Source organism: Coregonus lavaretus (assembly GCF_964263955.1).
Source record: "Coregonus lavaretus genome assembly, chromosome: 9".
Lineage (NCBI taxonomy): Eukaryota > Metazoa > Chordata > Actinopteri > Salmoniformes > Salmonidae > Coregonus > Coregonus lavaretus.
Window position 1 is genome coordinate 38,774,125 of NC_139996.1, and position 15,168 is coordinate 38,789,292.

At 43.8% G+C, this 15,168-nt stretch overlaps 1 protein-coding gene across 9 annotated transcripts in view; it reads right to left on the reverse strand.

Annotated features, from left to right (window-relative positions):
- Positions 1-15,168, reverse strand: part of LOC311134489 (A-kinase anchor protein 13-like) — a 111,177-nt gene that overhangs the window by 66,572 nt on the left and 29,437 nt on the right. For all 9 annotated transcript variants that reach the window (XM_084168183.1, XM_084168187.1, XM_084168186.1 and 6 more), the window contains exons 3-4: positions 7,022-7,175; positions 565-864 (exon numbers count right to left, since the gene is read on the reverse strand). In XM_084168183.1, coding sequence (XP_084024309.1) covers positions 565-864; positions 7,022-7,175 — 454 coding nt within the window. The remainder of the gene's footprint in view (positions 1-564; positions 865-7,021; positions 7,176-15,168) is intronic.

Below are 15,168 nucleotides of genomic sequence, written 5' to 3' on the forward strand. Positions count from 1 at the left end.
GCCGAGCCAAGAACATCAGGAGTGGAGGATTGGAGCTATCCCAGGGGCATGATGGCAACCTCCCTCTCTCAGATAGAGCCCTTCCTCGCCTCACTAGGGCAGACCTCTCCGGTCAGACTCTCACTCCTCTCACTGTCCCTGTCCCTGTGTGCCAATTAACAGAATCACTGCAGTCAGATTGAAATGTCAGAGCCCCCCAAAAAAACACAAGGCAACAAAGTGACCTCTGATTGGTCGTTAGCACGACCGGCTCTTTCTCCGGAGGCCGTGAGTGGCTGGAGCAGATGTTAATGCCCGGGAGGCAGAGCTGGAGTATCATTAGTGAACCACCTGGTGGGCGCGCTCCACTACTCATTCAGCAGAACGGGACCCCGGCCAAATCATCTCTCAGCTCATGGAGGAAGGAACAAAATGTTCCTCAGTCTACTTAATTACCTTACTGAGGCGTGAACCGAACACAGCAGCACATACTGTATGAAATCTACAGGCACATTAAGAGGGAATAAAGCAGACCATACCGTGAGAAGCATTCAAAAATAGGTGCATAGTGACGCCCAAACTTACCTGGTGGTGTGCCCACGTTGGTACCCAGGACGCTCCACCCCTGGGGCAGGACCAGGTGTCTAAGGGCCAGGGAGAGGCTGTCGTCCAGCCGCTCACACTCCTGCAGAGGGATCTGGCACTCGTCCAGCAGCAGTGCCCCCTCCAGACCGTCGGCCTGCCCCGCAGCGCTCACCAGGAACTGGGCCATGTCGAAGGCCAGGTCCTGGACGAACTGGAAGCGCTCTTCAGCCACGGGATCCACGGAGCCGCCCGGCCGCGCCGAGCACAGCGTGACCTGCACCGATTCAGAGCAGTCGTGGGCTGGGAAAGAGAAGGAGGAGAAGGGGGTTAGTATACTTTTTACATACAAGCATGGGCTGAGGAGGGAGCACAATGGGTTAATACAACCTGTCTGTTACTGTACATACACATGCTTCAGACATGGTAAAATACTTTACAGTGTGAGTTTATAGTGTGTATCGGCCTATACAGCTCAGTTGAGCCTAGAAAAAAAGAACAAAAGAAAATAGGTTAAAGCTCCACTGTCCTGCTGCAATGCTGGCTTGAGATATCTGTGACCTCTTTGGTTGCTAAGATGCGCAAGATCCAAACATGAAACACTCTTTGACAGTGAATAGTTTTAAAAACAACAGAGAAATGAAAAGGAAACATTCAGCGTTTAAGTCTCTCGTCAGATAATACGGGTAGAAGTGACAGAGTAGGAGAAATACCACATAGCTTGCCCAAATAACTTGGCTGGTGTCAACAGGTTTCAGAGTGGACACACTTTAATCTACCCTCCATCCCAGTGGACCTTTAAACAGACCATTTTAATTATATTTAAATATGTATTATAGAAGAGACCTGTGAACCAACTGTTAAATATGCTATTCTCACAATCAGAGGAATATCCATTAGCTACAGGTGTCGCAAACAGGGGAAATGACCATCAAAACCTATTAGCATCTATGAAAAGTGTCACCCTTTACTGTCACACCTATATACTGCTTGAATATGGCAGATTTCAGCACTGACAAGCGCTAAATTGGAGCACAGTGGCTGTACAGTAACATGCTATTAATGACGTCAGAGTTGTGGCTCTGCGCTTCACAGTATGGGTTTTGTATGGGTTTTGACTGACAGCCGTTCTGAACTTAAGCACCACACGCAACAAGAAGTTGAACCTGTTTGTCTATTGTGAAAAACATTTTACGTGGAACACGCACCCGAATGCACACGACTCCTTTCTATGCGCACTAAAATTACGATCTGTTCCTCTGAATTGCCCTGTGAAAGCATAGCTTTAACTTAGCTAGTCATGTTGGCAATAGAACATTTATAATGGGCCGTTTTTGGATTGCGTAAACAACAACAGTAATTGTGTGATGCAGGGTTGTGTTCCAAACAAAAACAGTGTGCTTGCTCTAGTTCCTCAGTAGCACAGCTAGGAGCGCTCAAAAGAAAAGCACCTTATACTGTAGTTGAAGACTCTACTTTGAGTCATAAAAGTGCATTGAAATTATTTAGGAACTGTGCACAATTTGGAGAGATGTGTGCCTCTGTGGCCACTCGGTGACACCAGTTAGTCATCTCACTCAAACCCTTATCATTTTTTTGTCTTATGTTGCACCTACCCCACATTTTCCAGGAATATTCTTATGTTACTGAATGTATCCAGAGTATTTTCAGATTGCGGCGAAACGTACAGTAAATGTAAAATACACATAAAACCAATAGTTTAACATTTGGATTCAGTCTTGTGTCAGGTGAACTGTTGTGTCATCAACTTTTGTCTAATTATTTTCCCATAAGCTACAAACTGTTCCCTTACAATTGCTACCATGGTTATGCATACGCTTTTCATATTTCTTCTGTAAGAAACATTTCCATGTAGCCCTATCCATATAGGCCAATTCCCACGAATGTAAAGGGTTAAAAACATGGCCTAGTGACATGATGTACTGTTCTTTACTATGTTCCTCCCTGTTCTGAAAATGAATGGACTCCACAGCAAAAGGCCATGTGAGAGCCATATGTTTTTGAGAGCTCATATTAGTCATGACATAGGAGTGAGGGGACAGAGGTGACAGCACGCAAACATTCAGGAGGCCCACCTACTCCTATTCATGGCTCTGCTGACGTCCATACACACAACACAAACACAGATAAATCAGAGATGGGGCAGACATCATGCCATCATCCATATGCCACATGTCAGCCATGTTTTTACACGGACCATGCATGGTGATCAGGGTTATAACTGAAGCCGGGTTAAATATAAAAATAACTTTTCTGTTGGACAAAAATATATCTAGGACTTATTCTGGTAAGGCTGCCTAGACATAAACACCCTGTGGATGAAAACATGGTTTATTACCAACGGCCAGACTGAGACAGATATAATTATTGAGCAAAGTTCTCACATTATAACAATTTATTTCCATGACTGGGAGAGAGGCATACATCTAGAAGAGAAGCAGTCATAAACAAAGCTGACATTCCTGTGTCAGCTGCCAAGAGGCTCGTCCCATTTCAGTGGAAGCAAAAAGCACACATCATTAGCTGGAAATCCACATACAATGTCTCTATTTGCCCATGAAGAGTGGTGTGTGCACGTGTGTGTATGTGTGTGTGTGTGTTTGAGTGTGTGTGTGTGTGTGTTCGTGTAACTATAAAATACTTGGTTAACACATGCACACACACAACCAGTAGGACTGTCCAGCACCAGAATGTTGTTTGAAACCCATCTCTCGTCTGACTGTCCCGTGGGGTAAAAAATGTCAATGTTTAATTCCTGTTGATAAAAACGTCCTAGCAACCATCGGTTTCACTATAACAAGAGCCGGGACCACCGGCGGTGGCAGAGCTTTGTGAGGGAGACAGAAGTGCACCTGAGGGGGATAACAGAGCTTTCTGAAGCTCTTCACCACGTCCATTTGGAGGTCTTAATGCACCGGCCAAAATCCTTTAAGTGTTCTTACACTGGATTGATTACACAGGCCGTGCCAAGGAGCTGCTGCTGCACAGTGGCATGTGTTGCAGTCAGATTGTGAGTCCCAAACAGCACCATAGTGCCTATACTTTTGACCAGAGCCCTATGGGCCGTGGTCTAAAGTAGTGCACTACTGTAAGTAGAGAATAGGGTGCCATTTGGGACGCAGCTAGAGCCATTCCACTGGAATCTTCCACCCCGCTCTGCTCCTCCTCCGGCCTCACTAGGACTCTCTCCGCCAACTAGCCCTCTATCTGGCAAAACACAGACGTTTTTTTTTTCACTTTCACACCGTGTCTTCCCTAATTGTCCGGCACGGCACTAAGTTTTGTGTATATCAATAAGTCAAAGACACGGTTGCTGTTGCTGTGCTCTTTCCACAGGAGGAAGAAATGTACCATAGCCACGCTGTGAGGTAATTTCATATTATGTAGATGACATGCTCATAAAGCCACTAAAACAAAGAGGGAATACTTTAAACAGTCTGCAGCACATCCAGTTCTAACTAATTTAGCACTGCGACAGCAGGGACGTACAGTACCGTATATAGGCTACATACAGTATCCCGTTATTGGGGGAAAATGGCTTACTGGATTGGCCAAGCACGCGGACACACACTGTAAGGCTGACTGATGATAGCTAGGCTAGTGGAGGTATTTATTAGGCTATGTTGTATTTACTACTAGGGGGAAATGATCTCAGAGATTAGGATTGAGTAATACCATTCTGTTAAATAACTAAGGGAAAGGAGTGTAAGGAACTGTAGAACTAACCATTCTACCGAAACAGCCAATTGCTATTTTCTGGAGTGGATATAGGTGGTGAAGTCGGCACAGTCTTTTTGGATCTTAAAAAGGCCTTTGATACTGTGAATCATGAGGTCCTCCTATCCAAACTATCCTCCCTTAATGTGTCCACTGAAGCCATTAGTTGGATGTATTCCTATCTGACAAACAGAAGTCAAAGGGTTCATTTGGGGGACACTCAGTTAGACTCTCTTTACTGTAACATTGGGGTCCCACAAGGGTCAATATTAGGCCCCCTTCTGTTTACCATCTATATAAATGATCTCCCACTTGCTTGCCCACAAGTTCACATGCAGATGTATGCAGACGATACAGTCTTTTATATACACTCAAAAAACAGACAACAAGTTGTTAACAAGTTTACTGAAGCTATGGTACACGTTTCTAAAAGGATGACTATTTCTTGTTTGCATTTAAATATCGAAAATACTGTTTGTATGTACTTCTCTAAAAAATCAATTAATTCTTCCTAACGAGCTGTTCTTGTTAATGGGGAGAATCTGAAAGTTGTGTCTAACTTCAGGTATCTCTGCATCATTTTGGACTCCAACTTGAAATTCAAGAAACATGTGAAGAAGGTGGTAAACACGGTCAAGTTTGGATTATCCAACTTTAGGTTTATAAGACCTTACCTTCCTCTGGAGCCACCAAACTATATATGCATACTACGATCTTCTCACATCTGAGATATTGCCTCACATGCTGGTCACAAGCAGGACCTACTATTCTGAAACCAATTGAATCACTTTACAAACAAACACTTAAGAGAAACCAAACAGTTACCACCATTGTCACATCATTCACAAACATAATGTATTCAGTCTGGATAGCTTTAAGCAGTATGTAGATGCAAGCCTTGTCTTTAAGATCCTGCATTGTCTTGCCCCTCCACCCCTATGCCGGCATATCATGCTCAAGGAAAGCACCTGCAGGATAACAAGGGCAGTAACTAGAGGGGATTGCGTTGTCCCTTTTCGACACAGCTGTGATGAGGTGATGTCCAAGGAGTCAGACGCAGGGTAAATCACAGAATAACAGGCTTTATTCCGCAATTACAGAGTTATGCAGTAATGCGTCGAAAACACTTCAGTGCGCAAAACAGGCGCACTGGAAAATACAAGGCACACGGGGAAATATCCCGGCGATACAAAATACACCGAGCTCCACCGAGCTTCACTATCCTCCACAATAGACAATCACACACAAAGACAAGGGGGCAGAGGGAACACTTATACAGGTACTGATGAGGAGATATGAACCAGGTGTGTGTAATAAACAAGACAAAACAAATGGAATGATGAGATGAGGAGCGGCGGTGGCTAGAAGGCCGGTGACGACGAATGCCGAAGCCTGCCCGAACAAGGAGAGGTGGCAGCTTCGGAGGGAGTCGTGAAAACAGCAAATTCGGTCAATTGGCCTTCTATGTTAGAGCTACAATACACTGGAATGTAATGCCCATGGACTTGAAAAGCTGCACTGATTATTGTACTTTTAAATTTTAATTGAAAACATGGCTCAAATCTATCCAAACCTGTGCACATGAGTTATCTGTGGTTCCTCATATATAAGACAACAGTGTTTTTATTACGAATAAGTTGTTGTTGTTGTTAGAATTATATATTATTGGATGTAATGTATTTGTATTTTGTATTATTTTAGTGTGTATTTGTATTGTGGCTGTGTAATTGCCTTTACCTGCCCTGGGACTACGGGTGCAAATTAGCTTTTGGCTAACCCCGGCACATTTACATGGTGTCACACCCTGGCTCTGGGGACTCTATATGTTGAGCCAGGGTGTGTAAATTCTATGTGTTTGTGTTCTATGTGAATTATCTAGTTGTTGTATTTCTATGTTGGCCAGAGTGGTTCTCAATCAGAGGCAACGAGTGTCAGCTGTGGCTGGTTGTCTCTGATTGGGAACCACATTTAAACAGGCTGTTTTCCCACAGTAGTTGTGGGATCTTGTTCCGTGTTGGTTTATTTTGTAGCCAAGGACTTCACGTGTCGTTATCGTTTGTTGTTTTGTTCTTGTTATCACTATTGATAATAAAGTATGTTCGCTCATCACGCTGCGCCTTGGTCCACTCACTCTAACGATCGTGACACATGGATGTTGCATTATTGTAATACTGATGTTGATTAATGTGCATTGTCCCCTATAAATAAATGTACATAGGGTAAATATGCACGCACGCACCCCACACACACACGCTCGGGGCAAGGCTTTCAGGAGCTGAATATATCTGTGTTTACTTTTCTAAAGCCTTGTCAGGTTTTCCTCCACTTCCGACATCCGTTACATTAAGATGGAATGTCTCGAACATCAACAGCAATTAGAGGTTGTGCTCTGATCTGCTCTCTAGCCATAAGTGCAGTGTGTGTTTGACTGTCTCAGAGTGAATTATTAGTCTAGTTTCAATCTGGAACACTTCAAGAAATGCCTTTCTTATTCCCAAGACTCCTGGTGGTATGGTGGTATAGTGGTATGTCATTCGGCTGGGGATGTTCGGGATTGTGTGAGCTTGAGTACCCATGTGTGGTGTACAGTGTTCCAATGGATACAATATGACTCTAAGTGAAGACAGGCGACCTGCAGTGTGGCAGTACTACTGTACTTTCCATTGGCCTGTTCAATGGAATGTTGTGACCTATATGGCCTGTGGTGCATTGTCCGACTTACCTGGGCACACAGCCTGCAGGGTGACATGGCTGATCCTCAAGGTGCTGGTCAGGTGCCTCTGGTTGGTACCAGCAAACAGCAGGTAGAACTCTACATCCTCCTCATCCTCCCAATGATCTTCATCACCCAGCTGCACCGTTAGAAGACACTCACCCTGGAAACAGACAGACACATAGAAAAACAGTTATACTACACATTTTATCCACATAGTTTGATTTACATAGGTTTAACTTAGCTTACATTGTCAGAGCTTGCAGCAGAGTGGCAAAGAAAATGACCTCCTCTCTAAACTAGGACTGGGAAATGCCAGGGACCTCAAGATACGATATTATCACGATACTTAGGTGCCGATACGATATGTATTGCGATTCGATATGTATTGCGATTCGATACTGCAATTTTATTGCGTTTTGATGTTCCAAACATATTGCTCTGTGTATGTCTGCAGCAGAGAGACAAGAGAGAACATGAGGAAATTCGTTTTTGGAGATAAAAGTGCTCAAAACATGTTGGCACACTCTTTAAAACATTTAAAAAGAAGATGGAGAATAATCGACTAGCGCTAGCTAACGTTAGCTACCTAACAAAAACAATTATTTGTATTTTTACAAATCGATACTTGGAGTCACAGTATCGATCTAAAATCGGCAAAGATTATATTGCGATACTCTACTGTATTGATTCCCCCCCATCCCTATTCTAAACCAGAGGAGAAACCAAAACAGAAATATAGGACAACAAAAACACCCACGGGCAGGTATAAACACCTGTCTATTACGGTAGGAAGAGGCTGTGTTTTATTATAGCACTATCAACCCATAATGTAGGGTGGAATACTCTCCTGAATACATAAAAACAAACCCTGCTAAAACAATAATTACCCCGCCTTATTTAATTACAGTGTATTGCAAGAGTGTGTGTGTGTGTGTGTGTGTGTGTGTGTGCATGCCTTCTTGCATCTGTGTGTGTTATAATGAATTATAATTTTAAAAGACCTCTTTATACTAAGAGCCCAGCCTGGAGTTACATTTTCTTTTCAAACCAAGGCTATGTGCAGTTCTCAGACAGGTCTGTTATATTTAGGGACCCAGTGTAAACGCAGGACTACCTGTCACTCCACTTTACCCAGCGCATGGTCCAGTGTGACAGCCAGCCACACATAGCAAGAGCCTCAGCCTGAGAGGAAGGAGGTAAGATTGGAGGACGACTATGTTTCCTGTCAAGACTGCCCTTATTTCTAGGTTAACCGTGGGCCGGTCCAAAGCACTGCACTGCTGGAGCTGTCTGCCTGCCCTCTGTTGTTTTCCTCACAGCTCCACGTCATAGCCACCTTATCACAAGCAGCAGGAATAACAGCTAGGGGGACAGATAGGTGCTGACTAGTCCAAATAACCCATCTCTCTCCTTCAGTGACAGGATCTCTTCATACAAAAATAAACACCGAAGGTAGAAAATGCATGTGGGAAACGTAGATGTCATGGGTAAGAAGAATGCATAGCTTACTCAGTCACACGCACAAGCAATTCCCAAATACAAGCAACGTGTCCACTTACGGTCTTTTTCAAACAGTGGAAACATAGGCCTAATGTAAAACATGTTTTCATGGTTCGGAGCTACCAATTGTAGCCTTTGTAGCGGCTAACTAGCTAGCTTAGTATAGTGGGTGTTCAGTGACGTGCAGTGGGCGTATGCGGACATGACTGTTGACTTTGGACAGACTGCAAAAGCCACATCCTTTAGCGCTGAATGCCAGTCAGCTGTTCTCTCTGTGGCTGATGACAAGCGGTTAGAGGAGGAGAGGCACAATACAGGGGAATATAGTATGAAAGGCTCTCTCACCATATAGGCTAACACTGCTGCACTTACTGTAACATTTGCTTAGAACCAAAGGGAAAGCTCTCGCACTGTGTATGCTAGCACTGTTTAACATACAGCTGTGCTTAGAACCAACTGCCTGAGGACAGAAAACCCCCAGCCTTCCTATGGTTCATCCTGTATACACTACATGACCAAAAGTATGTGAACACCTGCTCGTAAAACATCTCATTCCAAAACCATGGGCATTAATGGAGTTGGTCCCCCCTTTGATGCTATAACAGCCTCCACTCTTCTGGGAAGGCCTTCCACTAGATGTTGCAACATTGCTGCGGGGACTTCCATTCAGCAACAAGAACATTAGTGAGGTCAGGCACTGATGTTGGGCGATTGGGCCTGTCTCTCAGTCGACGTTCCAATTCCTCCCAAAAGTGTTTGATGGGGTAGAGGTCAGGGCTATGTGCAGGCCAGTCAAGTTCTTCCACACCGATCTCGACAGACCATTTCTGTATGGATCTCGCTTTGTGCACAGGGGCATTGTCATGCTGAAACAGCAAAGGGCATTCCCCAAACTGTTGCCAAAAAGTTGGAAGCACAGAATCGTCTAGAATGTCATTGTATGCTGTAACGTTAAGATTTCCCTTCACTGGAACTAAGGGGCCTAGCCCGAACCATGAAAAACAGCCCCAGACCATTATTCCTCCTCCACCAAACTTTACAGTTGGCTCTATACATTGGGGCAGGTAGTGTTCTGCTGGCATTCGCCAAACCCAGATTTGTCCGTTGGACTGCCAGATGGTGAAGCGTGATTCATCACTCCAGAAAACGTGTTTCCACTGCTCCAGAGTCCAATGGCAGTGAGCTTTACACCACTCCAGCTTGGCATTGCGCATGGTGATCTTAGGCTTGTGTGTGGCTACTCGGCCATGGAAACCCATTTCATGAAGCTCCCGACGAACAGTTCTTGTGCTGAAGTTTGGAACTCGGTAGTGAGTGTTGCAACCGAGGATAGACCATTTTTACATTTTATGTGGCCTACCACTTCGCGGATGAGCCGTTGTTGCTCCTAGACGTTTCCACTTCACAATAACAGCACTTACAGTTGACCGGGGCAGCTTTAGCAGAGCCGAAATTTTATGAACTGACTTGTTGGAAAGGTGGCACGTTGAAAGTCACTGAGCTCTTCAGTAAGGCCATTCTACTGCCAATGTTTAGCTATGGAGATTGCATGGCTGTGTGCTCGATGTTATACACCTGTCAGCAATGGGTGTTGGTAAAATAGCAGAATCCACTAATTTGAAGGGGTGTCCACATACCTTTGAATATATAGTGTTGGTGCAAAATTTATTTGGCCTGGAGCTCTTTACCTTTATGTATGTATCTTTAAAGTATGTTTTTGTCTACGTGGTAGAGTAGATCATCTGAAAGAAAAACCCTTGTTGTACAGTAAGAGATTACTAATGGTTTCTTTCTGCTGTGACTGCAGCAGCCGTTTTCTACATGAATAGCCGACAGCAACACAAAAGAGGAGGGTAGCTAGTATGTCTGTCTGCAGCTCCCTCCCTCCCTAATACTGTGTTGTGTTAGACTCAGCTCTGATTGATGTGGAGGACACACCTCCTTAACCTGTTGATGTGATGTGCACTACTCTGCGGTATCTATATGGCTGGCTGATTGGGTTACTGGCTGTACTCTGAACAGAGGCTTCTATTTGGAGATGCTAGTTGGGCGTGATGAGGGAGAAAGAAGTAGACTTCATTTTCATTTTTCTCATTTCAAACAGTCAACGTTTTTTCCATTATGTAAAAGTGGCCAGGGAGTTAGACAGGTTTTAGACTGGGGTCAAATGAAACAATCCTAAGTGACACAAAGCTATTCAATTATTTGAGCAGCCAGTATGACTTGTTTGCAAAAGGCTTCAGGACTGTCATCAGCAATATGAAAACAATCTGAAGGCCTCTGAGGACAAAATATTTTGTTTCAAGAAATCAAAAGTACAAAAGGTCACAGTCTAAAACAAATCCAAGCAATACAAAGTGAAATCATGAAGTGCTTCTCAACAATGACAAAAGGCTTAAGAAAACAAAAAGAATAGTTGGAAAAAATAATGAATCTCAACATAAGAGTATAATGCAGTGCTGGCCAAGAGCATGAGCATGCATACTAATGGTAAACTGGGCCTTGGGACACCTCTACTGTAAAAGCCCAATATGGACAACAGGTGTTGAAGCCAAAAGAAAGAGACAAAGAGCAAAAAGAGAACTAAACCAAAACATTTGACAATAGACCACCTTGCAGGGGTTTGTGAAATATACTTTTGATGTATTTGAAAACGTGATTATGAGTTCCAAACTATGTAAGCTATCAAGTGTGCCAGAAGTTTGAAAGATAGATAAATTCACAGCACAAATGTTCCAACCATTCCTCTAAGATTCCAACTGTTCCAACCATTCCTCTAAGATTCCAACTGTTCCAACCATTCCTCTAAGATTCCAACTGTTCCAACCATTCCTCTAAGATTCCAACTGTTCCAACCATTCCTCTAAGATTCCAACTGTTCCAACCATTCCTTTAAGATTCCAAATGTTCCAACCATTCCTCTAAGATTCCAACTGTTCCACTGCTCTGCTCTTGGGTCCTGAGTGGGTTGCCTCTAGTCTAGCATGTTCCAAGGTATTATTGGGTTGTTTGTGATGCTGTTCCAGAGATCTACAGTCGTGGTCAAAAGTTTTGTGAAGTATTGGTCTTCACAAAGTTTGCTGCTTCAGTGTTTTTAGATATTTTTGTCAGATGTTACTATGGTATACTGAAGTATAATTACAAGCATTCCATAAGGGTCAAAGGCTTTTATTGACAATTACATTAAGTTTATGCAAAGAGTCAATATTTGCAGTGTTGACCCTTCTTTTTCAAGACCTCTGCAATCTGCCCTGGCATGCTGTCAATTAACTTCTGGGCCACATCCTGACTGATGGCAGCCCATTCTTGCATAATCAATGCTTGGAGTTTGTCCGAATTTGCGGGTCTTTGTTTGTCCACCCGCCTCTTGAGGATTACATTTACATTTTTAGTCATTTAGCAGACGCTCTTATCCAGAGCAACTTACAGTTAAGTGAGTGCATACATTATTTTTTATTTGTCATACTGAACCCACAACCCTGGCGTTGCAAACGCCATGTTCTACCAACTGAGCTACATCCCTGCCGGCCATTCCCTCCCCTACCCTGGATGACGCTGGGCCAATTGTGCGCCGCCCCATGGGTCTCCCGGTCGCGGCCGGCTACGACAGAGCCTGGATTCGAACCATGATCTCTAGTGGCACAGCTAGCACTGCGATGCAGTGCCTTAGACCACTGCGCCACTCGGGAAATGCAGTGGGAATGTTTTTGGGGGATTAAGTTCATTTTCATGGCAAAGAGAGACTTTGCAATTAATTGCAATTCATCTGATCACTCTTCATAACATTCTGGAGCATATGCAAATTGCCATCATAAAAACTGAGGCAGAAGACTTTGTGAACATTTATATTTGTGTAATTCTCAAAACTTTTGACCACGACTGTACATCAGAGGTAGTTCTAAATGCTGACTTGAAGTAACCCCAGCGAGAGACAGTCCAAAGAGGAGCTCCTGACTGGAAATAACCCCAGAGAGAGACAGTCCAAAGAGGAGCTCCTGACTGGAAATAACCCCAGAGAGAGACAGTCCAAAGAGGAGCTCCTGACTGGAAATAACCCCAGAGAGAGACAGTCCAAAGAGGAGCTCCTGACTGGAAATAACCCCAGAGAGAGACAGTCCAAAGAGGAGCTCCTGACTGGAAATAACCCCAGAGAGAGACAGTCCAAAGAGGAGCTCCTGACTGGAAATAACCCCAGAGAGAGACAGTCCAAAGAGGAGCTCCTGCCTGCCTGCCTGGCTGCTACTGAGGTACTTCTAATGATAGACCGACTTTGACACCACTCACACCAAAAAAGACTGGGTGGCTCTCGGACCCAGAGTGTGTGTGTGTGTGTGTGTGTGTGTGTGTGTGTGTGTGTGTGTGTGTGTGTGTGTGTGTGTGTGTGTGTGTGTGTGTGTGTGTGTGTGTGTGTGTGTGTGTGTGTGTGTGTGTGTGTGTGTGTGTGTGTGTGTGTGTGTGTGTGTGTGTGTGTGTGTGTGTGTGTGTGTGTGTGTGTGTGTGCGCGAGTGTGCATGCGTGTGTGTTTCCGCCTCTTCAATCAGAGACAGCTGTTTGACTCCAAGGGCACTCCACTCGTCAAGGGCATAAAGTATCCCAACAGCACACACCCAGGCTTTCTAAAAGGGCAGGACACAGACTCTGTATTCCTACATTTGTTCTCCTGGCCAGAACAATTACCATAAAGGGTAGGGCATCTGATTGAATTAGCCACACTGTTCCACTGCTCTAACTCATTTAGCACTTAACCAAGGCCATGACCAGAGCTGTCCCTGTCAGCTGAAAATCAGAGCCTAAAAATGAAACAAGTTAAAACACACTTATCAGGTTAACAAAACTGCTTTTTCTTGTGCTTGAATGTGCAGTATCCCTTGCTGAAATGGGTCTCTGTACAGACACAGCACAGCCACACTAGTGCACACAGCACAGCCACACTAGTGCACACAACACATGGGAATGAGTCACTGTCACGAGTGGCTGACATGCTGAGGTTTGCCCCAGCCCTATTACATTCCTGACCCTCTACTCACACCACACGCCCACCACACCCAGCGCCTCGGGACCATAGGGCCAGGGGGCTAACTCTGAGCTCACCGTCTCATTGTCTAAGGTGAGGAGACAAGAACAGATGGAGAAAGAGAGTGAGACAAACAGTCAGAGAAAAAGGAATGAACTCTCCATGTTTTGGAGTTAGTCACTCCTTCTCTCCTTCTGCAACCCTCTGGGTTGGGCGCCAGGGACTAACCAGCCATGTATTTCAAAGCGTATCAACTCTTCTCACACCACTTAACTTATAATGTGTTCTGTTAGTGTTAGATTAATTTGGATTTTAAGAATAATGACTAAAGGATTTCACCCCAAATACAGTATAAATGTTAGAATTATCATGTAGTGTCAACCCACTAACAGAGGGGGCGGTACTAAACATTCAAGGGTGAAGGGGAAGGCGGAAACTGTTTAGAAAAGTCACCTAAAGGTGGGAGGAGTCAAGTTCAGGAGGTATAAAAACGTATGTTTGTGTCTTTGAAGCCAGAGCTCTCCATGAATAAATATACAGATAAATACTTGTGGGTTGTGGACCTTGAATCATTGATGATTAAAACCAGAGCCTTACAACCTCTGGTAATGATTCAAGCTTAGGTTGAATTAGAGGTAGAAATTCACATGACAGTTAGAACAGAGGGGTTACTTGAGTTCAGTTGCTACTTGGGCTTTTTTTTGTCTTCTCTGTTCAATATTTTGAATAGAAAGGTGACAAGTGTCACGCAATGCACAGGAAACAGCAGACACACAGCAGGAAGAAGCAAAAAATGGTGACCACAGACACAAGAACTGCAGCACATCTCAGTCACGTTGATCTGCAGCTGTCTAGTTCTCAGGAAGGTATGACAACACCTGTCTGAGGGTAGGAGAGGTACTCCTAGAAAACGTGTTGGAGTATGAATCAAATCACTTGTTTTCTGCATGCTTTCTGCTGCCGCAATCAGAAGGCTTGTTTCCAACTCCTGAAAGAATCCTGTAGTTAGCCTGGCCCATCACAACAGGCACAAAGAGTGATAGGTTGCATGCTTCCAGCTTTTAGTTACGACATACACACTTTGTCAGTTGCTCTGACATCAGTAAATCATTCAAGTAGAGTTTTAAAGCAAGTGCTGTGCTGCAAAATGAAGTAATACTCAGAGGTGTAAAGTACTAATTACAACTACTCTCATTACTGTAATTGAGCAGCTTTTCCGAGTACATTTTTGAGTATTTTTGCAAATCAGTAATTTTCCTTCTACTTGAGTAAAATGTAATTGAAGTAACAGTACTTCTACTTGAGTAAAATGTAATTGAAGTAACAGTACTTCTATTTGATGAGAATATTTCAGTAGGCTTTCCACCCCTGGTGAGTGAGTGAAAGAGTGAGTTTGTGAAATTAGTTCTGTACATTAATTTCCTTTCTTCCTTTTTCAATGTAATGTATGGAAAAGATCAGGTGTAACAACGTTCAGGTAACCTTAGTGAAATTAGCTAATTATCAAGGTCAATGTTTTCATTTTAAAAGTAACTCAATTACTTTGACTCTAAGTACTTTTTAAATGAGCTACTTTTTACTTTTACTTGATATTTCAGTACTCTTTCCACCCCTGGTAATATGGCAGGCCACAGATCTG